Raw genomic sequence first — 26209 nt, forward strand, 5'->3', positions numbered from 1 at the left:
AATACTTTTCCCCAACGCCATCCTCTTGGCTTTGCTCGGAACATTTTGCGAATGGAGCGCGCACCGCACTTAATGCTGTACCGTCGATGAACACACTGTTAAAAAAAGTGCCGTTATTTTACAGAACCGTACTGCGCTAACTCATGATGCCAGACATTATCTGTAACCTTCCGTAATACCACCAAAGCCGTAGCTGACAGTTTACATTATCATTTCTGTACAGCAGACATACAGCAGTAGAAGCGCAGTACGCAAGTACAGGACTAAAGCCGCAAACTTAGCTCCAGGTATCCAAGCCGTCGAGTGTTCAGACGGTATTGAAGGCGTAAGGGAAGGGTACGGTTTCAGTCCCGTATTTTCATACTGCACTTCCATTGCCGTATTGTAACGGTAACAGTTCAGTTACCGTACCCTTCCCTTACGCCTTCAATACCGTCGGAACGCTTGACGGCTTGCATACCTCAAGTTTAGTTTGCAGCTTTAATCCCGTACTTGCGTACTGCACTTCTATCGCTGTGTGCTCGCTGTACGGTAACAATAATGTGAACTCTCAGCTACGGCCTTGGTAGTATTACGGAGGGTTACAGATAACGTCTGGCATCATGAGTTAGCGCAGTACAGTTCCGTAATATAACGACAAATCCTTATAAACAAGTGTAGTGTGTCTGAAAAAAGGGACAAGACAAAACGGAGGCAGTTTTGAAATTGAAGAACTATATTGTAAACCGTAAAAGAACATAATTATAAAGAAACCTTCATGGCATCCGATCGATCATCAGATGAGCTGAAAATAAAACAAATTCATATTCAGATGATTGAAAAGGCTACGGGAGGACCACAACCACTTGCAAAAATTGCAGAGGCGCACGCACATGAAGTCACAAAAACCTGCACAGCAGGGGCTCCCAAGCTCACAGAGCGATGCTCTAAGCCTCTGGTAGCAGCGCGCAAAAACACAAGGACAAAGGGAGGAAATGCACAAGGCGAGCGCTGAACTTCAACTAAATCTTTAATGAAAAGGAAACACCGAAGTCCTGTGCATTCGTCCCTTTGTCCGTGTGTTTTTGCATGCTGCTACCAGTTATAATCATGCACCAACTCGCCTGTGCATTGCCACATTGAGCCACTCAGCACCATGACAGATCAAGGTTGCTGCCCTCGACCCCTGTGAATGCAGTGTTGTGCCGCCATTTGCTTTTCTTTTTAAGACAAGACTGGAAACCTTTTGATACCACATCGTACACATGCCAAATCAAATATGTACTCACACTGTTCCATTTTTTCTCAAAAGCAGCAAGATCTGTGGCGGCTCTGATTGCTCTTGCCCGAGCTCCTTTCGACCTCCCGGCCTCCTGTCGTGACCCATCATGTTGTTTGATACCAACCTGGTATCTGAAACAAATAGCAGATTGGCCCCATAAGTATTTGGTCAGAAACCAGACAAGTGAAAAAAAATTGCAGTGAAGGATTTGGGATCAGTACTTGCTGATATTTTACATGCACAACTAATGTCGAAAGCCCTAAGCTTTGCCACCAAAGTCACATAGGTGCACAGTTCAAATGTATAAGTGTGTTGAAGGTTCCTGAAATAACAATTAAGCCATAACAAGCTGAGCAAAACCTACATTTAGGCCAGCAGACTGTGCACTGTGCACTTAAAGAAAATATGTCAAGGTACAAATTCATGCCTAGATTTTGAGGAAAATAAAACAATGAGGAAACAACAAAAAAATATTGTAATAATGTGTCATTTTTCTGACAGAGGAGAAAATCTGGCACTCAAGGCTTCCCTCACTCAGATGCGATGGGGATACAGAACTCGGAATATTTCAGAAGTTATAAGCCCCATGTGGCACATCTTAAGGGGTAGGATTCATATCCCTATTGGAAAAACGTACAAGAAACAAACCTGCCGCTTTTACAATTCTGGTATGACACCAACATAATTTCTTGGTATTATGTATGCAGCTAGTTTGGTTTGGCGTTCTGCATATCTGGAGATACCGGCACCGCTATGGCTCCGGGTCTGTCTATACTGGCAGCCAGTTTGCTTGCAGATATGATTCCGTGTGGCTGGTATGATTTTGCGTCCATTGACGTAGGCGACCGCCTTCTTTCCAACAAACGCTTACACCACAGGACCACCGGTATAACTAAATCATACATGCAGAAAGACGACCGCCATCTTCCACCAAAAACGTCCATCGTTCACCACCGGTATCGTACATACACCATGTATGTCGAAAAAGAACATAAGCCGCGTTTACATGAATGCGACTTAGTCGCATTGAATCCAGTTGCCGCATTCAATATATGATCATGTAAACGGCATAATGCGCAAAGCGCATCGCATTTTGGAACGGGAAGGATAATCGCAAGGCGCTCGCTGCAGGAGCGAGTGAACAGCTGAGAACATGGCGGCGGCCAACCTCGTCAGCGGCGCGGAGAGCGGTCCCGCAATTTTTTTTCCCGAGAACAAACGCAAGCTTTTGTTGCGATCATAAGTAAGCGGAATATAGCGGAGCTGCTCGGTGAGGGCGGCCCCGTCCAAACCTTTGCGAAGTACGACTTGCGCGTCCGAAGGGGTCACAATGGCTTCAGTGCAAGCACGAATGACACCCGAGAGCTCCGAGCACTGTAGAGCACTGCATGGTAGCGGAGAACGAGCAGCTCCTACTTCGGTGCCGTTCCTGGCTGCGCAAGAGCCTCTCGGACTCGGGGTCCGGTTGGTCCTGTCGCGATCGGCGAGGTCTGGCGCGGCGAAACGCGGAGGCTTCCTCAAAGCGTGGGCACACACGTCGCCTCTCGTTAAGAGTGAACCGGCGGCCCGGCCTGGAGTCCCAAACGCCTTGGTTTTGATGCTTCTTCCGTCTCGCAACTTCTTCCACAGCACCGAAGACAGCGGACACGATCTTTACTTTCACTGAATGCGTCGAAAGGACTCCACGTGCGATGCACCGGAAAACGTGGTGCGGCTGGTGCCGGAACGGAACTGCGGAACTTCGAGCTTTGAGTTAACGTGCACGGCAAGAAACCGATCGTAACACCAAGCCGCGGATACCGCATCGCCGGTCGACAGCGGCAAACGGCCCGTTGCTCGTACTCGGCAAACTCGGCGTCTTTTCGTGGCCCCTCGCGTCCTCGCAACCAGCCACAAACTCACCAGCCCGCAACCGTATCGACCGTAGCTGGCGTTGGAGAAAACCGAAACCGAAACCGAAACTTAAGGCTTCCGCCCAGTGGCTTCGGTGCTTCCGCTGCCGCGGCTTTTCTAAGTTCGCGGCTTCCACTTCCGGTCGTCGCGGAGATGGCGAACAATGGCGAAGATAGCGCGATGTGGTTCGTTGCCTCGTTTACGGTTACGGGACAGATGTTTTGCGGTCCGTTTCTACTGCGTCTCTGGTTCTAAACTCGACGGCGCCTCTCATAGTTCAACCAGGTGTGGTCGGCCTGGGTCAGCGCGGTCGGCTCGCCTCGTCCGATCTCCGGACCGCCGGCGACTTCCGAGTTCTTTAGGCCTGGGATCCGAAGGCGTCTGTCTCCGTGAAACGGTAAGCGAATCTCGTCCCGTTTTCGTTCTACTTTTAAATTACGTTTGGTGCGCTACTGTGTAAGCATGCATGCCAAGTGTTCGTGACAATTTTGAACTAGAATAATTGTGCTTCATTGCGGTTTGTCATTTACCGCAAATGTAAATCGAGCAATGAACGAGGAGCCATGCTTGAAAACGATGTATGTACGATGTTAACTTCTACCTGTGCGGCTTTAAAGAAAGTCAAGACTGGTTACGGTTGGATGCGAGGCTGGTCCCAATGCAATGTTAAGCACTTAGAGCGCCTTTCTGAACGGCATGTAAGCAATATAGCGATCAACGAGACGAGCGACGGCGAGAAGCTACGAGTGCCGGCGCCGAGCGACGAAGATTTCTCACTCCCGCTGCTTGCGCCGCTCGGTTCTTGGGCTTCTAGAAAACGTCGCTCATCGCCTTGGTCGCTCGCACCAATCGCTTTCATAATGTGTGTGTCGTCGCGCGGCCGTGTTTATTCGAATATAAGTCGACCTTTTTTTTTTTTCTTTTTTTTTTTCGGAAATTGTGACTAAAGAATTTCGACACCTGTATTCGCGACCAAATTTTGCGACCCTACCGGAGGCATGAAGCTATCGAGTCACCGAGCCGGCGTTGCCGTAGAGCCGCGCCGCTTCTTGTTTCAAAAAGCTTTTGGTAACCGAAATGGCTCGCCGCCCGCGGTGGCCCGTGCCGCTCCTCGGGCGTCGGATGTCGACATCGCGCCTCTAGCGTTCCCCTTGCTGGGCAACGGGGAAGGAGAGGAACGCGATGCGCCACGCACTTTACCCTCCATCCTTGCACACGCGCACAAAAAAAAAAAAAAAAAGTTACTTTTGTTAGTTGCTTGAGGCGGCTCGGCTCGCGTGTTGCTCATGGCGACACGGCGGCTTTGCTTGCGTCTTTGTAGTTTGTCTTCCGTCGCTTCGCACCTTCTTTCGTTTCCTGTCGTCATTTTACAACGGTGTCAGTGAAGTATTGCTGCGAATACGCGAGGATGTCTACCCAGCTGAAGAAGCTTCGGACGACGATGACATGTCCAGAAGTTCTGACGGTGATGAAGTTTTTGGCATCGCCCCGTGATTTAGCTGAGAGTGATGTAAATAAAGGTTGTTTCTTTTGCCCAAAATTTCCCCTGTTCTTAAAAATAAAAAAAAGTCGACCTATATTTGAATTACTTTTTTTTTATTCTCTATGGACCCAGTAAATAGGGTTCGACCTATTTTCGAGTAAATACGGTAACTTTAATTTTTATTTTGGTTTACGTCGGACGCAACTCGAATGCTTGACAGTTACGTTGGGCGTAACTTTAATTTTTATTTCGGGTTCCGTCGGACGTAACGTTAGACACTCCGTTACACTTAAGGAAAATAGGGGCTGCTGGTTCATCATTTGTGTTTAATTAAAATGCATCACTGACCTCAAAAAAAAAATGATACTGCTATCCTAGAGTTTATGCTATAGGAATGTAGCGCTTCAGATAAATTTGTTAATTTTTACTTTTAGTCCCTGCCCCCTCCAGATACCACATCTGGCCTAAAGCAGTGTTCCGGATCTCCTTCCAAGACCTCAGGCGGGTCGTCATTCAATCCATGAGTCGGCGGCGTCTCATGGGCGTGTTGCTGTTGCTTACTGGATGGTGCTACCGAGGGAAAAGTGGTCATGCTTGGGAAAGGCAAGTATGGCCGCCGTAAGTATACATATTGTCTTTACCTTTGCTGGAATCCACTTTTAAGAAATGCACAGTTCGCATGTGTGCATCTCTCAATGTTTCCACAGTCGGCTGTGTGTTTTTTTTTTTTTTTGAGTGCTCCAACTCTGCTAGTGCTAGTTTCTCTAGATCATGCAAATGGGATGCAACACTAAACCACATATGCTCTCGCAACAAGCAGTGCTGTGCAGAAGCACAGTGGAATTTACTCTAGCTTTATAATGCAGCACAAAATAGTTGACTCCAAGTATAGCTACTTTTGTGACTCCGTTTAACCAAAAGCTCTGCCGAAACAAACTTGCCGCCTTATAGGTAGTGCAAAAGAACCTCGCGTGCCTAACCTGGAGATGGGCATTTTTTATAGGTCAATTTTTTCTTAAACCAATACCTTCAGCCTCCTTGAAATGTTAACATCATGTGACACACGGAAGAACAGTAAACTCTTTAATGTTGGCGAACCTTTAATTTTCGCGGCCTTTAATTTTGCAGAATTCAGTGGCTGCGATTATGTGCTCTGTGACCGATTCGAGAAGAAATAGGGGCCACGAAGATAAGGGGGTTTTACTGTACATCGGAGGAAAGAGGAAGTCACTTTTGTTTGTATGCAAGAGTAAAACCAACAACAACAATCATGGTGTCGACACTTTGTGAGCCTATCTGTGTCTATTGAATGATATCAATTTTGTTTTAGTTCGTTAAACATTGTTGCGTGTACACTGTGGGATGTCGTCTTCAACACGAGCAGTGGTTTTCCCTGAAGTAGGCAGCATGGACGCGTGCCGCAGCGCAACATAGTTCATTTGCAGGTGGTACCGCAGGTTGAAGGATGGTTGGCACAATATGGGGGAATCACAATTCAATGTTCTACCTCGGGCGTAGACAAGATTTGCTCATTCTAAATCATTTTGTCTAAAAATCGGGGATTTGCGATGAATGTACCCGCATGGTTGGAAGGGCCAGACAAGCCTTGTGAGCGCTTCGTTTTCTAGCGTCTCAGTCCTGAACCCACTCACGCACCACATATGTAGATGTTCCAATACATGGGACCACTTATTTGGAAAATGGTGAATGGCAACTGTTATCTTTATCAGACTTCTGTATTATGGTCAAAGTTGGACTGCATATTTGCAATACTTTTTCTCACTTAAAAATATGTCATACTAAAATATGTAGAATAGCCGATGACAAAAAGAGAATGGCTGGGCGTCCTCCAGCACGTGCTTGTGCTTTTTACCCCACTTTGGACAGATGTGCTCGCTCCAGGCTCATGAGGCGCTGAAACGTCATCGAAGGTAGCAGACGGGCTGGTGGTGGAACAACGGAGACTTCTCCCTGCCTTCCTCATGCTGTCAGTGAGCGTGTACCTCTATACTCTAACTTAGCTTAACCTGCACAGAGCTGAGGAGAATAGGCTTGGCGAGTGCCCTTACTGCATATGCATTTGTACAGCTGAGGCACTTTCTGAATCAAGAACATTGTGTATCTTACCTTCAAAAACACATCATTTTGGGGGTGCAAGAGGAATTGTAAGGCATATCTTTGTTTGTGTTGTCCTATTACGAATCGCAGGCACGTAGCCAGGGGGAGGCTTATGAGGCCCGGCCCCCCCCCCCCCCGATATCTTCCATTTTGCATGGGTCCTCCTCTCCCCCCTCCCCCTCATACAGCATTTTGTTATGAGTGGGCCCCCCCTGAAACAAAATCCTGGCTACGTGCCTGACGCATCGACTCCAACTTAATGCGGAGTCGACCCACCTTGTTGATAAATTTAATGCGTGCCAGGTAATTTGTTTTGCATTCAGTTAATATATCAGTATTCAGTTAGGTATCCCAAGTCATTAGTCGTTGAGATGCAGTCTCTCTGTAAGGCAGTCATGTGTAACATTCATAAAACTGCTTGTCAAATAATGGCACTGTCGAGGACATGTACTCGGCTCGAGCAATCGCTGTCCACAAGCTGGTTGTGTGGATACAGGCAGCAAACATCCCGGTTGAAACGTCCTTCCTCGCAATGTAGCTCAAGACTAGGTCAGGGCCCCACTCACAAACGTCTATACTTTGCATCTCTTTAAGCTGGACCACTTTTTACACTACAAGCCATTGCAGCAAAAACAGTGTGACACATGATTATAAGCTCGACGTACCATGGCGTCCAACTTGAAGGTCACATGGCTTGCAGCTTCTGCCGTGGTTAACTTCAAACTGAGATAGTTTGGAATAATGCTCTCGGTTTTTAGTGTTGCCCGGCACGGTTAACAATTTGGTGATATAGTGCTGCATTGAAAAATCTGCATTCGTGACTGTATCACCTTATGAATGCATACTAGCTATTAAACTCTCCATTCTGCAGAGAAATGAAATGCACTTTGCTTCCAATTGCAGCTACTTCTGGAACTTCATGGTATGAAGCACCTTATGGCTGCAAGCTCTGACCGATCTTGTTCTCTGGTCTGCGCAGGCCCATTGCAGGGAGTCACTCCGAGAGCCTCACCAGAGGTTCCTGCCCGTGGTCGTTCTAAATTTTTTTCTTGTAGGTATGCATCCTTTCTGTCTTTCCCTAATGTACTCGGGCGTTTTCTTTTCATTGTCGCAGATTTGCCTCAAAATTGGTTCAGCACAGAAATGGATGCTGTACAACCGTATCCCGCATATTTTGTTCAAGATAACTTTTCTTTGCGAAAGCTAGATTTTTTTTATAAAGGTTAGTTTTTTTTGTTTTTATTTACAAATTTATTTGAGTTTCCATGGGCAACACTAAGACGTTATGCCAAGGGCAAGGACAAGTTCACTGCTCTAACTTGTTCTCAACTGATTGCAAGAAATTTTGTTAATGTCGTGAAACCTCTTTCCAGCACTTGCTTTGCAGCATGGAAACAAATTATACATGGGACATACTCTTTTTTAGACTGCTTGCTCATTCTGCAGGTCTGCCTTCTATAGATGTCGTGCTACTGGAGAGCAGGCGAATTCGATTGTTGGTTTTGCCATTGCTTTTTTTTAGCTGTTGTCTTAATAGTTCTTGTAAATTTAAAAATTTTCCTAAAAAGCAAGTCGGCAAGAATATCTAGTTTGACTAGTTAGCTGGAAATAATGATCTATAGTCAGTTACAGGTTAAGAAGGCAGCGGCAAATGCCCCTCAAAGGGAATCAGATATCCCTCCGCCACCTCCGCATCCAATAGCGTCCCACCGTTTCCTTGACGTCGCGGCCAACGCGCGAGGAGGGTCTTGCCTTTCTGTACATATTTGCTTTATTTTTCGACTTTGACTTAGCATTGTGGAAGCCACGAGAGGGAGATTAGAGTTCTCCCCCACCGACGGAAACAAATACGACTTTCGGGGATTAGCTTCCCCCCCCGATGCATACAAAGGTTGCTTTCAGGGGCTCGGTTCCCTCTCCGATGAATACAAAGGTCGCTTTCTTAAAAAGTGGGATCGGAGACAAGTGGGAATCCATTGAAGCGGAACAAGGAGCGTTTCCAGTGAACTCTTCTTTCGACTGCGGAGAGATTTGAAACGGGCGGATCACACTTGTGGGAGGAGCTTCTCCTACCTTCTTGACTTGTAACCGACTATAGCACCCTTTAGTCAGTAAAATAGATAGTGTATGCCGCTGTTAGTGTCAAGTTGAGATGCACGCTTTTTAGGCATTTTGCGCAGAGTGGTACCCATTTTTATTGGTTAGCCTCTTGGTGCGCCAACTAAACTCTTTCTATCCAGACACCTGCCCTTTGCTTTTATTTGGCAGGCTCTGGCAATAAAATAATATAGTGTTATTCCTCGGTGGCTTAAAAACCTAAAGAAAGAAGTTTCTCCATGTTTAAACGCAAAGTTTTATAAAGGCAAAAATGAATTAAGCCAGTAGCAGACGACACATAGCCTCAACAGTGCTCCGCGCCAACAGCGTTGCGTCAAAATAGTGGTCGTCTCCTTTTTGCTGCCTTCTCTCTCCCTCCTTCGGCGCTCTCCTCCGTTTCCTCCTTTCCGCCACCTTTGTCACCACACCCATTGGCTAAACTCTCCCACTATACGGCTCTGCATTGCAATAGTAGTTTTTTTATAGTCTTTAGAGTTAAAGGTGAATATTTGACAGAAATCTCCCAGGTTGGGGTGAAAGAGGGTTAAATGAATGCATTTGATCATTCGCCTTAATTCAGTACCCATCATTTCAAGGCCTGTGTGGCCTTGTCCTGGGGTGTGTCTATGACTGTGGCTGTGAAGGAGCAGTTTTTTAATAGGTACAAGTACAAAGTATAAAAGCAAAAGGATCTATGTGCTGATCACGAAAGAATATGCTAGCCATTCTAATGTAGCTCTGCCAAGTACTTGATTGTGATTTGTTTTTATTTCCAGCTACTTGGTTGCCTCAAGATCTGGGGATCCTAGTGGCCACAAGCTTGGACTCAATCTTCTTCTGTGGTCCGGCCAGGACCATGGGGGAGGTAATCCCAGCAACAAGAGCATCACAGTATCTCCCTGCCTGTGACTTTCGATTAGCATCACGACAAGGGTGTGCTCATGCCACCAAGTGTTAGGTATGCTACTCGAAATAAGCATTCTTACCTATTCTTGAAGTGAAACAGCAAAAGCACTGCTAAGCCTAAAATGCAAAAAACATTCAAATCTCGGGTTGGATGGAGTTCCAATTACAAAAAGGCGTCTGCAGACATGATTCACATGTGAACTTAAAGCCCACGGATGTAGGTTCGACGGAGTCACAGAAATAACTTCCCGCAGATGGCTTCGCTAATGCTATACCCAAACAAATTCTTAAAATAATCATTGTGTTACGTTGGTGTCATCAATCTTATGTACCTACCCCACCCAGCAGTCGGGAGATTTGAAATATAAAAAAATGGGAACTTGCACATTGTCAGCTCTGCAAAGATAATATATTGAACCGAACATAGCACGTTCAACTTAAGAAAGCAATTCAGTGCAGGCCTAGTTTTAAGGTTCACATATTTGTTACTGCCCTTAATAATGAAGTAAAAACTGCTGAAGTTGTGGCCCACTACAGGCTTTCTATTAGTGTTAAAAAGTGTTATGGCAGTTTTAACAGCTCGCTCCAAATATTTTCTAGAAATGCATAGGTTTATGGAAATTATTATGTGGATGTTTGCAGACAGTCATGGTGAGACCAATCTTTAGTGCCAAGTGTTCCACTTATTCAGAGTTGGTTGAGTCTGTAAATATTGTAGGTCGCAAATTAAATTTTTATGGTATGCAATGGGCACAATCATACGTAATGACTAGCACTACCTAGGGGAACTTTATACGTTTACTACGGCAAGATGGTTTCGCAAAACTAAGTATTTAGTTTATTCAACTCCTGCACTAACCTTATCTCTAGAAACTTTTTATATTCTTTACGATGCTGAGTTAGGATTCTGGAAGTAGTTTTTCTAGAACTACGCTAGACATTTCCAGTTGATAATTTTTCTCGCAAAGCATTCGAGAGAGCCAAACCCTATAATATACGGATGGAGTTCCAGAATGATGCGACTGGCAGTTTGAAACATTCGGCACTGTAACAGTAATAATGCCATGTCACTTGCCTATGTAATGCTCATTTTCGCAGATCAAACTGCTTTTTCCGTCTGCACTCATTTTCAGTGGACTCATTCAGCGAACTCGCACCCGAGACTGCAGCGCTGGGTTCTGCGAAGTAATTTGAATGAATATAGATGCAACAGGTTTCTTTGAGTGTGCGTCAAACACGTATTCTTCACATTGAATCTGCTACTGTATTTATGACCGTGTCCTTAAATGTATCCACATTCCAGCTTATTTTTATTTTGACGTTTGAGTTTTCTTCAGTACTTTTCTCAACATCTGTGCTTGTTGAGCCGTACTCAAGACCATACATCTTGTCTTTCCCTATTACATTAATATATAAAACTGTTGATGCCGAGTGAGAATTCAAGGTACCGAATCTGTCGTGCGAGTTAAATAAGAACCAATAGAAAGCTCTACAAAGGAAATTTTGTTAAAGGAGGCTGTATAAGCATTAAAATAGCACATGCCATGCTAAAAAAAAAATACAAATTCTTGTTAGGTATGCAAGGATGACACTGCTGTGCTGTTTCTGATGTGTCACAAAAAAAATCAGTGCCATACAGTGTTCCTTATGGAAGTACAAACTGTCGAATTCAAAGCCCAGAAGTTTTATTCAAGAATGTTCCTCAATACAAATGTATTTAGAGATCTGAGCCACTGACTCATACATGACTATGTGGCGAACATTCATTTTCATGTGCATTATAGTTTACAAGGTCTAGTCTGCATTGATTTATTGCATTCATGCTGAAACTGGGAGGGGTTCTCTGGGTATGAATAAAGATATAAACATTTCTTAAAATCAAAACATTTGAGAACAGACTATACGGCTCTGCATTGCAGTAGTAGTTTTATTTGTAGTCTTTACAGTTGAATGTGAATATTTGACAGAAGTCTCTCAGGTTGGGGCGAAAGAGGGTTAAATGAATGCATTTGATCATTCGCCTTAATTCGGTGCCCATCATTTGAACGCCTACGTGGCCTTGTCCTGGGGGGTGACTGTGACTAAAATAAGAGGATCTATGTGCTGATCACGAAAGAATATGCTAGCCATTCTAATGTAGCTCTGCCAAGTACTTGATTGTGATTTGTTTTTATTTTCAGCTACTTGGGTGCCTCAAGATCTGGAGATCCTAGTGGCCACAAGCTTGGACTCAATCTTTTTCTGTGGTCTGGCCAGGACCATGGGGGAGATAATCCCAGCAACAAGAGCATCGCAGTATCTCCCTGCCTATGACTTTCGATCAGCGTCACGACAGGGGAGTCCTCGTGCCACCAGGTGTTAGGTATGCCACTTGAAATAAGCATTTTTCTTACCTATTACTAGAACAGCAAAAGCACTACTAAGCCTAAAATGCAAAAAAACATATTCAAGTATTGGGTTGGATGGAGCTCCAATTACAAAAAGGAGTCTGCAGACATGATTAACATGTGAACTTAAAGCCCGCGGATGTAGGTTCGACGGTGTCACAGAAATAACTTCCCGCAGATCGCCTTGTTCGTGCTTTACCCAAACAAATTCTTAAAATAATCATTGTGTTTCGTTGGTGTCATCAATCTTATGTCCCTACCACACCCAGCAGTCGGGACATGTGAAATATAAAAAAACAGGAACTTGCACGTTCAGCTTAAGAAAAAAATTCAGTGCAGGCCTATATTCATGGTTCACATATGTGTAATTGCTCTTCATAATGAAGTGAAAACTGCTTAAGTTGTGGCCCACTACAGGCTTTCTATTAGTGTTAAAAAGTGTGATAGAAAACAGGATTGCGCTTGGAAGATGGGGACATAGGAAGGACAGACACAACAGAGCGCTAACATTCAACTGATTTAATTCAAGAACCTCAGCGTAGAAACGAACTTTGTCACCGCACCACATCTCAACCAATCCGTTCTGCCACGGACCGCAAGTATGCCAACTCCTTATCCGCCAAGTCAATTGACGCCATACTGACACAACTTGTGCCGGAACTATTTATAGTGTCAGCCTCCATAATCTTGCTAACAGTCCTATCTTTGTGCCTCTCAAGAACAGTAGACGAAGCAAATAATTGTTTGCACCCTCAGTCATGACAGTGACACGACAGATCATCCCTGCGAGTGCAAACCATTATTTGCTTTGTCTACTGTTCTTGCTAGGCACAAAGATATGACTGTTAGAGAGATTATGGAGGCTGATGCTATAAATAGTTCTGGCACGTGTTGTGTCAGTGTGGCGTCAATTGACTTGGCGGATAAGGAGTTCGCGTACTTGCGGTCCGTGGCAGGGCCACGGATTGGTTGAGATGTGGTGCGGTGACGCAGTGTGTTTTTACGCTGAGGTTCTTGAATTAAATCAGTTGAAAGTTAGCACTCGCTGGTGTCTGTCCTTCCTATGTCCCCGTCTTCAAAGCGCACTTATGTTTTCTAACGTACCGTACCAACTTGCCCAACAATCAGCACTCGTTAAAAAGTGCTATTGTGTTTTAAGCAGCTCGCACCAAATATTTTCTTGAAATACATAGGTTCATGAAAATTATTATGTAGATGTTGGCAGACAGTCATGGTGAGGCCAATCTTTAATGCCAAGTGGTCCACTTATTCAGAGTTAATTGAGTGTGTAAATATTGTAGGTCGCAAATTAAAATTTTATGGTATGCAATGGGCACAATCATCCGTAATGACTAGCTCTACCTAGGGGAACTTCATACGTTTACTACGGCAAGATGGTTTCGAAAAACAAAGTATTTAGTTTATTCAACTCCTGCACTAACCTTGTCTTTAGAAACTTTTTATATTCTTTGCGATGCTGAGATAAGATTCTGGAAATAGTTTTTCTAGAACTACTCTAGATATTTCCAGTTCATCATTTTTCTCGCAAAGCATTCGAAAGAGCGAAACCCTGTAATGTACGGAGGGAATTCACAGAATGATGCGACTGACAGTTTGGAACATTCGGCACTGTAACAGTAATAATGACATGTCACTTATGTAATGCTCATTATCGCAGATCAAACTGCTTTTTCCGTCTACACTCATTTTCAGTAGACTCATCCAGCGAACTTCCACCTGAGACTGCAGCGCTGGGTTCTGCAAAGTAATTTGAATGAATAATGATGCAACAGGTTTCTTTGAGCGTGCGTCTAACACATATTCTTTATATTGAATCTGCTAACTGTATTCATGACCATGTCCATAATTGTATCCACATTCCAGCTTATTTTTATTTTGACATTTGAGTTTTCCTCAGTACTTTTCTCAACATCTGTGCTTGTTGAACCGTACTCAAGTCCATACATCTTGTCTTTCGCTATTACATTAATATATAAAACTGTTGATGCCGAGTGAGAATTCAAGGTACCGAATCTGTCGTGCGAGCTAAATAAGAACCAATAAAAAGCTACACAAAGGAAATTTTGTTAAAGGAGGCTGTATGGGCATTAGAATAGCACATGCCATGCTAAAAAAAAAATACAAATTCTTGTTAGGTATGCAAGGATGACAGTGTTGTGCTGTTTCTGATGTGTCACAAAAAACAAAAAAATCAGTGCCATACAGTGTTCCTTATGGAAGTACAAACTGTTGAATTCGAAGCCCAGAAGTTTTATTCAAGAATGTTCCTCAATACAAATGTATTTTGAGATCTGAGCCACTGACTGATACATGACTATGTGGCAAACATTCATTTTTATGTGCATTATAGTTTACTAGGTCTAGTCTGCATTGATTTATTGCATTCATGCTGAAACTGGGACGGGTTCTCTGGGTATTAATAAAGAGATAAACATTTCTTGATATCAAAACATTTGAGAACGGACAAAAGGAAGGATCTGAGAACGGTATCTTAGATTCTCTTCTTTTTCTTACAGTATATCTAATGTTCACTTTATTTCACCTGATGCATTTAGTTTTTAGCGCAGCTGTTAGCACCCGTTTCCGCGTTTCGCAGCGTCGCTGTCGGCGTAACCGTTTAACTAAACTTGGCAGGAAATTGAATTAATGTTGTGGTGATGTGACGTTAATATTTCCGCTAAGTCTAGCTGAGAAACTGAATATTTTTATGGATGACGTGACACGGTCATGCGACGTCATTTTCCCCGCTACTTTTAGCGGAAAAACTGCATTTGTGTTGAGGTTATGTGACATCAATTTCCGCGCTAAATTTATTGGGAAACTTAACCCGCTAAATTTAGTGGGGAAATTTCCCCCTAAATCGGAGGGAGCAGAAGAGGAGGAGGGGAGGGGAAGGAGGGGCATACCCTCCCATCTTCCTCTTCGAGAGCTGTACTGTATTTTCTCATTACAGAGAATTGTAAACGTCTCATATTTCATCTCATGTTTTTTCAACTTTTATATTGCAGGTGCGCTTGCAGCACAAATCTGGGTTGTGCTGATCCTCTACGCACAAGTTAGGAACTCCTGAGTGACAAGAGTGGGAGTTTGGTCTGACAGCTCAAGGGACACCATTGTTCAGTATTGAATTTTTAATTATCTTGTTTTGAGCAAAGTTAAGCTTTGCTGCATGCAGTTCTTCTAAAAATAAATACCTGCAACCAAATTTACCAGGTCACGACATTTTGCCTCTGCTCTTAGTGCTCCTGGTGAGCCTCAGATAAGAGCTTACAGGTGTGCAAACATCATAATTGTTTGAAACCACTCACTGATGTAGAGACTCATTGACATCCGGCATTCCAATGAAACGCTGGATATCCACAAGTCTTTCTTGAACAATGCAAGCGAGAAAGGAAGCATACAATCATATTGTATTGGGGGACAATCTACAGAGTTTTTTGTATATTTTACAGATTTTTAAAAAAAAAGCTGTAAAAGCTACATTTACGCAGTCTGTACATGTGAGTTATATGGCCAGGGCGGCATGGTATAAAAGGCTAATTTGTAATGATCAGTCGGCTTATTACAGAGATGTGCCAGACTTTTTTCAGAAAACTAGATGGAGGTTCATTCTCGCGTGGTTTTATCCCGCGAATCTGAATATCCCGTTCGTTTTCCACAAAGATATAACTAAACGTGAGAAAACACAAAAAAAACATCCTACCAATAGTGACATCGTAAGAAGACCTTTCAGCCACCAAGTGTGTGTCGCTTAAGGGCCGCGCGTCCAGTCGCAAGTTTTCTAGGTATATTCTCCCGCATTGGCACCAGTCGTGACACATTTTTCTGCCCCTTTAAAAAATAGCATGTGCGTGCATAGCTTTCATAGGCGCTGAAGATGCGTGAACAAAGATTTTGAAAGCTGCTCTTGTGACGTCGCTCTCTAGGGAAGTGCTTTCAAAGCGCTTTAAAAATGACTATGCAGCCTCGATTAATTAAATTGGCAAATAATTTTGATATTTGAGATTCTGGAGGTCAAATGAAGAAGATTTAAAAGTGTTTTCTCAAATACAAAACCGCTTCAGCCTCTCTCTAAGTATAGTATGTTCCTGAAATTTTTAGTCAGTGAAAATAGACCCATGGTTCCAATTAGAAACTTCTAAGCATCATCAAAACACACTAAATCAATTTTCTTTGTGAAGATATAAGACAAGAGCAACATTTTATGGTGTTCTAAAAAAATGGTCAATTTGGACGCGTTTCCAGACTTCGGTTTCTTACCAGAGCGCATCTTTGCACCTACGGTCCTGCTGCCCGGTGGCCGCAGTGCGAAGCCGCCCCCTCGCCTCCCTCGTAGGATGGAGGGAAGCAAGGCGCACGTGTGTTGCGCGTCTAAGCCCCTGGGGAACAGGAGCGTGGGCGCAAAGATGAGCTCTGATAAGAAACTGAAACCTAGAAACTCGTCCAAATAAAGCATTTTTACAGAACGCGTAAAATGCTACCCCTGCATTATATCCTTCTAAAAAGAGTTGATTTTGTGGTTTTCAGTGACTCAGCAAGTTTCCAATAGAAACCATAGTTTCATTTTCACTAATTAAAAAGTTAATTAACAAATTGTATTTAATTATCTGACTGATCGTTACGACTAGGTCCCTATACTACGTACGCCTGGCCATATAACTCGCCTGCACAAATCGCATTAATTTAGCTTTCACGACCTTTCTAAACATATATGTAAAGCTTAAAACTAAATTGCCGTGTACAACAGTGAAAAGGCGAAACCACCATGTTGGAGCCATATGGCTCCAACATGCCGGTATCGCCTTTTCGCTGGTATAGGATGTCCCATATTACGTTATCCATGTATGGTTCCGTCCGCCTACGTGGTTCCGCCATAATCCACTACGCCGGTATAGGACGTCCCATAATACGACACGCTTGTATGGTTCCGCCTACCTGTATCGTTCCGCCGTAATCCACTATACTGGAGCTGCCTTTTCGCTTGTATAGGATGTCCCATATTACGGTTACGCTTGTATGAGCCTTTTCCATCATCTTTCCAACATCGATATTTTCCAACAGGGATATGTAACTTTTAGACCTACAAAACACTAAAAACATGTTGATTTAAAAAGATATTGAACAGACAGCGATGTAATTGATTTGAGTCATTTGGGAGAAGTTTTGGAAGCAAACAAAAGTAAATTTTATAGCAGCGACATAAACAGAAGAACAAGTACATACTTCGCGCCAGGGATGGGCAGTATTTCAAATACAAGTATTTGAACTACGTATTTCAAATACTTTGTGTATTTTGCATTTGTATTTAATTAAAAATTCTGTAATGTATTTGATGTGTGTATTTAAATACTAAAACGTGTGTATTTCAAATACAATTGTAATTAAATACAATTTTGTGGGCGAAAATACATCCCTCAAATTTATTGTCACTGTCCAGAGCAGGAAGAAAACTACGTTCTGCACCGAATGCAGTGTCTCTCAATCAAGCACAAGCGTTTTGTGACTTTGTAATTACGATGCTAGTCCAGGGAAAGAATAGTGACGAAATCGACGTTCACAGGCAGACTGGCTAAATAAGTGACAGTGACAACTTGTGATGCTTTCCAGCCTGATTTCCATCCATACTTTTGCCTCGAACATTCTAAATGCGCGGGTCATCCAGATGTTTGTAACTGGTGGGAGTTGCAACAATAAAAAAATCTGTAGCTAGTGCTGCGCGTCTTGGTCGTCTCGGTCCTTTGATTGTCTATACCAAAATGTAATCAACAAAAAAAAAACTGCTTGAAGCTCTGTACTTTTTTCACCTATTACGTCCAAGCTGATTACATTTTTTTTGTGATTATATTTGTATTACGTTACTAGAGCCTCGAGCACTAACTCCCGAGTGTGCGATGCAAAATTAAAATGAGATGCCCAGAAACCTGTTGCAGGTGCCCTGAAGTCGCTGACGCAAATTTTAAGCAACGTATTTGGAAAAGTATTTGGAAGAGACCAACTACTTTTCTGTCTGTATTTGTATCTCGTACTTAAATACTTTTTTGCTAAAGTAATTAGATTTGTATTTAAATACATTTTTGACGAAGCATTTTCTATTTGTATTTCGATGCATATTTGCATGTATTTTGCCCATCCCTGCTTCGTGCTTACTTCTTTTATTACAATACAGCATTAAAATTTGTCTGTTGTCCTACACAGTCACAAAGCAATTCCTTCTCTGCATTTCTACTCGTAATTAAGCAAGCACTCATTTGCATAATTAGTATTGCAGACAGTTGAATGACCTAAAATACTCAACTAGCTGTTAATGATTGCTTAAAAGCACCAGACATGGCAAAAGGAATGTTGTAAGAGAATCATTCTCTTTTTTTAGCAAGCCACATTTTGGCCAGCCACTGTCGAAAGAACATACGATTGATAAACATGTATAAAGACGAGAAAAAGGTATTCAGGTACAAAATCAAACATGAACCACATGCTACTAAAACATGCAGAAATAAAGCTTCAAAAAGTTGTGAAAAGGTTTTATATCAGTCAAATTTAGTTATGAATTAGATGAATTAGAGATCATCTGCACATATCACTTCTAGACACTTTTAGAGTGATACAGAATAGTGTGGTGCAGTAAAGAAACTCTTAAATAAATAATTAGCTGAGTATATTAAACATATTTTGAGGCTCCAATTTGTTTCCAGCCAAAAATAATTTAATGATGTATACTGCTTATGACTCTGCCTTCTAACTGAATGCCAAATAGAATTATAAGTAAATGACACATTCAGTAAAGATAAAACAATAGGAATAGTAGATATATTGACATATTTATTTGTGATTTCTGGGATAGGATCAAACATAGTCACATTGTAACATTAGGTGAAATTTTTAAATCGAATTATTATGCAAGATATAACAACCTTTAAAGTAACTGAAGAGTGTGTTGGTAAAATTCACAGACCACAGAAAGAACAAAACATACCCGGACGAAGGACGACAAACATTTCTTTTAATTAACAACATGAATGAGCTTAAAAACACATCCTTCAGTTCAGACCGCCAAGGAAATTGAGAGAAAGAGAGGCAGAAAGAGAGAAAGGTAAGTGTCAAAAATTGTAAGGAAGGAAATAAGAAAAAGAGTGAAGTAACAGCATGAGTTACAATTCTAACTTTACACTTTCCTTTTTATCTTCCTGCCTCCCTTTCTCTCCATTTTCTTGGCAGTCTGAATTGCACGGAGAGCTCTTAAGTTCATTCCTGTTGTTCTTAGTTGAAAGAAATGTTTGTCGTCTCCTTCGTCCCGAGCACGTTTTATTCATTCTGTGGTCCAAGAATACAACACCCTATTGCGGTTTAATAATGGACTCTGAAATTGAGCTTGGAAATGTGGGTAGCCAGTGACAAATTAAAGGGCAACTCTACTCAATTTAGAAAATTTCAAGATAGTGGATGACCTTACTTTGAAAAGCACTCATGAACAACTCTACATTGTTTCACGAAAAGTAGAATATTGTTTGTGCAACTTTGCTATTTATAACTCAAGTCGCAAATTGAAACCGAAACTTCGGCAAAGGGCAAGCAGCGACGTCAGTTGCATGCACACTCATGTCCATGGCAGATGCATGATTACGTGATTTACCCCACTCACTGGGTCAACTCTAGGTAGTGTTGTCTGAACTGACTGGACATGTGATGGCGTTGAAAGAGAAAAAAGCCGGTGTATACAACAGACATCAACATGACGTCACATCTGAAGGAAGTGCCAAAGTTGGCTAGCCTGTACATCGCTCGCTAAAATTAGCAGATTAGCGCATGTCAAACTTTCAGGGTCCAATTTTATATACAGAAAGATTTCAGTTGTAGCCTTCCTAGATGATTATAAAGAGAACTAATCGTTTTCTCAGCCAAAGTTCAGCAGAGTTGCTCTTTATTGCCTCTCATGAGGCTCAAAATTATGAAGGAAATAAACCATACCTCTGAATGAACTCAAGTGTGGTTCCCGCACCTTTGGCATACTGGATGTTTAAACAATAATAAAGGGCGAAAAGGAGCTCCACAGCTTGCAGAAAGCCCACATCTTCCACCATCACCTCATGGTCCACAAACAGCTGGCAGCTGCATTCGAAAAGTGAGCGGCCTAGGAAAGAAACAAGCGATTAATGTAATTAATGCGGAGAAAATGTGTTAGTATCAGATGTATCGACCTATCTAGTCAAGTGACCAGAAAAGTCATGCGACCGACACCACTACGCCGGTTTTTCTCTAATAGGGCTTTTAACGCTCACGCATTAAATGAAGAAAAAAATACCATTGTCATATTCGCATCTGGAAACTTCTATAGAGGTATTACCAGCAGGGACACTGAATAGGTAGGCACACCGATATAGGATTGTGACGCATATCTGAGATCTGAGACTGAGATGCATCACAATCACAGATAAGGCACACCTTATAGGCCAAGCCAAATAAGGGTCGCACTAAATAGTGTTGAGCTACCATACCCAGTAATGACATTAAGTTATGCAAAGTGCTCCTGAAGGTTTGAACAAAACAAAAAATTTGTATATGAGCATGTAGAATCAAACACTTTTTGTTGAGTTTGTGAACAGAATCAGTAGCATGGAAGTCTGATGCCAACGTGCAATGCCAGTCGTCGGTTTCGTTTAAATTGCTTTAGCTAGAAATTAAATGACCGGAGACCGCATGCGACCAAACATTCTACGAGCAGAAAATTTGGCTGTTTGGGTTGGACAAGACACAGAATGCAGGCCCAAACAATCAAATGCCTCACAGGCACCTGCTGTTTGGGCTGTATGCCGTTTTGTGGCACCTTCACTCACAAACCAAAATAAAAACTACTCTTTTTCTTGCTGGATCAATCAAACATTGATTGTCAAAGTATGGTATAATACCAGGACATGTGCTTTACGTTGGTGCTTGATAAGGCTGCCGAAACCAAACAATGTGGTCGTCTATCTAGCTCTGGTCAAAATCGGCACACCACCCTTTGGTTACACCACTGCAGTATTCCAGCACTCTGGTTACACCACTACAGTATCCCACTACAATTGAGTCACTAGGAGTCATCTGCACTGACCCCTCTTCTCTCCCTCACTCTTAAAATGGCACTACCCACGATAAAATGGTCTAGGTTGTTGTTCCAAAATTCAACACAAATTAAAAAAGAAAGCACCTTCAAAAATACAAAGCATGCAAGGAAAAGACACATGAAGCTCACCCAGTGCAACAATTACAGGAGAAGCAGGCAGACTGTTACGAAACTCCTCTGTGATTTCTGTTGTCACCTAAGAAAAGTCAGAAAACATGTGTGGTTAATTGAGAAATGCACGAAATGCTAGTGAAGGTACCATACATCTATGGGTCTATATTTATTCCCACAGAATGTAGAACTGTGGGACACAAGCAAGACGACGTAAGGCGGATCGCAAAGAATGATGCCCGAAGAACTTATCGTGGCCGGCGACTTTACCGCAGATGCACGAATATGGGGATACAAGCGAGACAATGACAGAGAGTGCAATGTCTTCACACCCGCCAAGCAGGCCAATCTATGAATTCTCAAAGAAAAACAGACTGCCATTCGCATTGGCAAACGTCGCACTGAGAACGACACCACAAGACTTGACATGGGCCATACACAACATCTAAGCCCGAGTGCGAACTGCTCCCACGCCTTGGGAAGCAAGCACCTACCCGTCGAAATAGAATTAATGACAGAAAGACACCCCAACACTAAATGACAGATCAGCTTCATTAACCTAGCACCTGAAAAAGTGTCTAGGTGAGCGAATAATGAAAGCCACATCCACTCAGAAGTACCAAGCCAAACAAGACGACCCAGACCCCGACCTTCATCTCCTCAACTTGTGTGCTATCAGACTGCAAGCCCAACAATGTTACAGGAGAAATAAGGACTGAAAACTCCAAGCCAATTTCAATGCAAGCACGGTGAAGATAAAAAATACACCCAGAAGCTCCGTAAACAACTGAGGTGCAAGCTCCGAGATAACACACGACGAGTGTGGGGCACATTTAAAGGACTCTGGCAGGAAGGCCGACAACTTTAAATCCACTGCTTCCTGGTACACCAAACCATTCCCAAGTAAATAAAACAGTGTCTGCCGCCGCATGCGAGTTTTTGTCTTCCCTTATGCTTACTATCCTTGGTGACAACAGCGCCGCCTTCATTGAAAAAGACACAAAGGATCCCCTATTCTCCCAGGTAGCCAAACAACAGGCCCACTGAAAACACCTCACGGCTCTACTCAAAGAAGACTTAGACCCACTCCCAGATGGTAATTATACCAGGTGGGAAGAGGTTCGCCTGAAAAGACAACGGACCCACACCACTATGGTTTCCAAGGAAACAGCAAAATGTAACACCCACAAGAACATGGTGCATAAGCCGCCATACACAGGAAAAAGACAACAGCCTATGCGCCCACTGCGAGGTCACAGTCACAGAAGCGCACTCCTGGTACTGCCCACACATGCAAGAACCCCAAACCTTGAAAGAGTCTGTTAATCCCACGTGTATTCGGGAATACCAAAAGGCTATTCTCCATTCACCCCTCACTTATGTGAAAGAGGTTCGTCTCACCCACTTTATTTTCATCTCACCCTTATTTCCTTTAACCCTTCATCCCACCTACAGGAGATAGCGTTTGCTGAGATCAAAGGATGCGGTTCCTGTTATTTTCTCACTAATAAGGACATTTTTAACTACAAACATTTGTTGTCCTAACGCTCAATAACAACTAAAAAACAACGTTAAATAAGCAGCAATGTATCTGCTGATATCTGTCACAAAGCCTCATTGTTACACCTGCGGGACAAGGAAGTTACTAATATTAAAAACAAATGATCCTAACTTAGGAGTCGAAGTGGAAGTACAAACGTTTGTCACTAGTTAATTCTCTAGCACAATTTTTGTGTTAACTCTAACACTCGATCCCAAAAATGCAAAACATCATGTGAACCCATTAGAAGCAAGTGGTACAAGAGTGGGTGCCCACCGCCGCTCCCCCTTTGGTTTAGTGAAATATTTATGTAGAACATACTATAAGATGACCCAGCCTAGAGTTGCATATCTTCCCATTGCACTCTAATGTGAAGTATAATAAGTTGAGCCACCAAGCCAGGAAAAGATTAAGGAAGGTTTGGCTCCTCGTAGAGCAATAGTAATTTCACTTTTTACGTGCTCATTATCAGCATTGTCGTCAGATACCAAGAAAGCGTTCACAAAGATTTTGCAGACAATTCTGAAAAAGTGGGGGGATGGTCGCTCAGAAAGCGAAACTGCAGAAAGAGTACAAGGCATTGCTCCAATGGTTAAAAATCACTAGGTAGGCGCCTATTCGGACATAGGTGCATGACCGGTATGTTACGGTATACAGGAAGACTGATATAGCTGAAAATTTCAAAAAATGAAGAAAAGTTTAGTATTTCCAGATGCATAGTTTCTCAGTGGAATGCTGACTGCCTGTGTGAGACTTCCAGGAAGTTATTTTCAACAAGGTCATGAGGATGTGTCTTTGGAAACAAATAACCTGGTTATTATGAATGCTCCTACCTGATGTAACTGGAAGAGCTCTCCGAGGTTTTCTTGAAAGTAGGATGCAAGCAATGGGAGGAGGCAGACTGCTGCTGCGTTTTGATCTTTGAACTGTGCCTCGGCCTTGTTGATTTTGAGGCTCCACTCGAGCACAGCATCATTTTTGGGGCTTGAACATAGGAATGTCACGAGGAGGAGGACATCTTTGGGCAGGCTCAATGTTCCGTCCAGACAGACACCTGTAAGCCTTAAAAAATTCATGTTATCACTGACTCCTCATATCCAAAATCTTTGTAATCAAAATACCTTTTTGGGAAAAGCAAAATATTGAAGGAAAGAAATCTGCAAGGACCACTGTATGGTGAGTAGCAATCGTATTCGTCGTTCAAAGCACCTTTTTATGAGCATAATAGTGTATGTTTGTTTTAGAAGTGAGTGACTCTTGCAAAGAACTGAACATATTCTGCCTTTTTAAAAAGGAAAAAGTCTTGATCTAAGTGAGTGGGATCCACATCATCTATGACTGAAGGCACTTCACTCTCAACGTCTGGTTTTTCCCTAATGTTCTCCAGACCATTGTCATCCTTGCTACAGCATCACGTCACTATTTCATCCTGCTCTACTGGCTCTGTCACCACTGATTTTTTTTTTTTTCCATTCCCATGGCATATGGAAAGATGGGTCATGAGTGAACCCCATGTCCTAAGCTGGCTATCACACGCATCAATTGGACAAGTTACAACAGTTGGCGGGTTGCCGGTGAGATGTTTTTTGAGGTGCTCGATAAAAGCCTTTCCAGGGCTCACCTCTTCACTGCAGGAACTAACACTGCATGTCCGGCAGGATTGGAAGTTAGTTGCATTACGAGGTGCAAGCGGAGAATGACACCTTGTGATGTGGCTTCGCAATGAGTTGTAATTTTTGAATGCAGCCTCACAGCCGACAACGCTGCATGGAACACCTCTTGATGATGTTTCATGATATAACGTGTGCTTGAAGAACGTGTCCAATGATGTAAACTTTTTCTGGCATCTTTTGCAGTGATGTCTCATCTATAACCAAAAAGGAGTGCTTGGTTTATTTCAAGTTGATTTAATATTGAACATGTTTGTTGGGACCCTGAGAAATACAATATCCTAAGACGACATGAGAGCTGAACAATTTGGCTTTCTTTTTTCGGATAGAAGGTCTACTTTAAGTCCCAAGATCTGCAAAAAAACATTTTTCTCTCCCAATTTTGTACTTAAACACATGATCTTTGCATTTTTATAAAGATACCTGAAACATTACCAATATTCGAAGCAATCATGGCGAAGTCCTAATCCAAAGATATTAATCCTTGACCCCAAATTTTTTTATTCCTGCCACAACTGAAGTCAGTGAACATTAAATCAACTGTGCTTGTGAAGATAATGACACACAGCATAAACATACACCTATCTAGAAATTAACACAGTAAGGATTATAAAGCACTTAACGTGAGCTTTCATCAAGTTTCAAAACTAACATTGTCTTTAAACTGAAGTACAAAACAGCCATCCTCAATGTTCTGTGTTAATCTGAAGGCAATGTTTCTATTTACACCAGAAAGATAGAACACCTGCACCAGCCTGTCTACACCTGCAGCGTGCGTGTCGTCTTGTCGTCCAGTCTTAACATACAAAACTATGTTTCCGTGTTCTTTTAGGTTGCCCGAGCCATGAGGAGCTACAGTCTAGCATGCTAACATTGGGCAGTGATATGAATGGCCGCAGTAATTGTCATGTGAAACGTTCGGCTAGGTTGGCTAGGTTTTCGCTTCTGTGCATCTAGCTTGAGAGGTCAGGTGAACAGAGCTCGGCTGGAATGGTATAGCGCCTTGTCATTCATAGCTTGAGCAGTGCAATGAAAGCCAGGACGATGCAGCGCTATTTGATTTAAACTGCTGCCAAGGGCAAGGGAAAGAAACATGGAAAGGAGTAAGTAAACAACGCTGGCAAGGAAATTCCTCCTCTCCTTGCCAGCTATCCATCTGCTTCCTCCACTCCCACCTTCCTTTCCCTAGCATTTCGCGCTGGACTTACTGTTTTTTTTTTTCTTGCTCTTTTGCATTTTTTGTTTGCGTTGCAGTCTACCGCGAAAATGTTTCACGCTAACGCCCGCAATTGCACAGTAATGTGACACATTTTTTTTACCACCTTTTGGGGCAGAAAATTGGTTTTCTAGATATGTGGGCCGGCTTGCATGAAGCAGAGTCTCGGTTGAGACTGCTCAAAGAAAGCGCTGTCAAGGCTAGTGCTAGAGCTTAAACCGAGTCCTAGACGCTCGCGCGCCCGAGCCTTGGCAGCGCTTTCTTTGAGCAGTCTCAACCGAGACTCTGTCTCTTGCAAGCCGGCCCAGGCATCTAGTTTGTTCTCCTTTCTACCTCAAATACTACAATAAGGCAGATGACTTAACTCCAACTATAAGGCAACATATCTCTCTTTTTTTTTTTTTTC

General features: G+C 42.8%; 1 protein-coding gene across 2 annotated transcripts; it reads right to left on the minus strand.

Annotated features, from left to right (window-relative positions):
- Nucleotides 1–693: 693 nt before the first annotated feature.
- LOC121046976 lies at nucleotides 694–24710 on the minus strand. 2 transcript variants are annotated; one of them, XR_006077766.1, is made up of 6 exons: nucleotides 24539–24703; nucleotides 23751–23971; nucleotides 21396–21462; nucleotides 20132–20294; nucleotides 1269–1392; nucleotides 694–784 (listed from the first exon to the last, which is right to left on the minus strand). XR_006077766.1 is itself a non-coding variant. In XM_040501760.2 (6 exons), the coding sequence occupies exons 1-6, from the start codon at nucleotides 24592–24594 to the stop codon at nucleotides 776–778; spliced, it is 648 nt and encodes a 215-aa protein (XP_040357694.1). In that variant the 5' UTR covers nucleotides 24595–24710; the 3' UTR covers nucleotides 694–775. The 2 variants fall into 2 exon arrangements, 1 of the variants encoding a protein (XP_040357694.1); XM_040501760.2 differs by having other exon boundaries at nucleotides 23751–23979; nucleotides 24539–24710.
- Between the last annotated feature and the right edge of the window lie 1499 nt (nucleotides 24711–26209).

Source organism: Ixodes scapularis, unplaced genomic scaffold, assembly GCF_016920785.2.
Source record: "Ixodes scapularis isolate PalLabHiFi unplaced genomic scaffold, ASM1692078v2 PGA_scaffold0__279_contigs__length_252992795, whole genome shotgun sequence".
NCBI lineage: Eukaryota > Metazoa > Arthropoda > Arachnida > Ixodida > Ixodidae > Ixodes > Ixodes scapularis.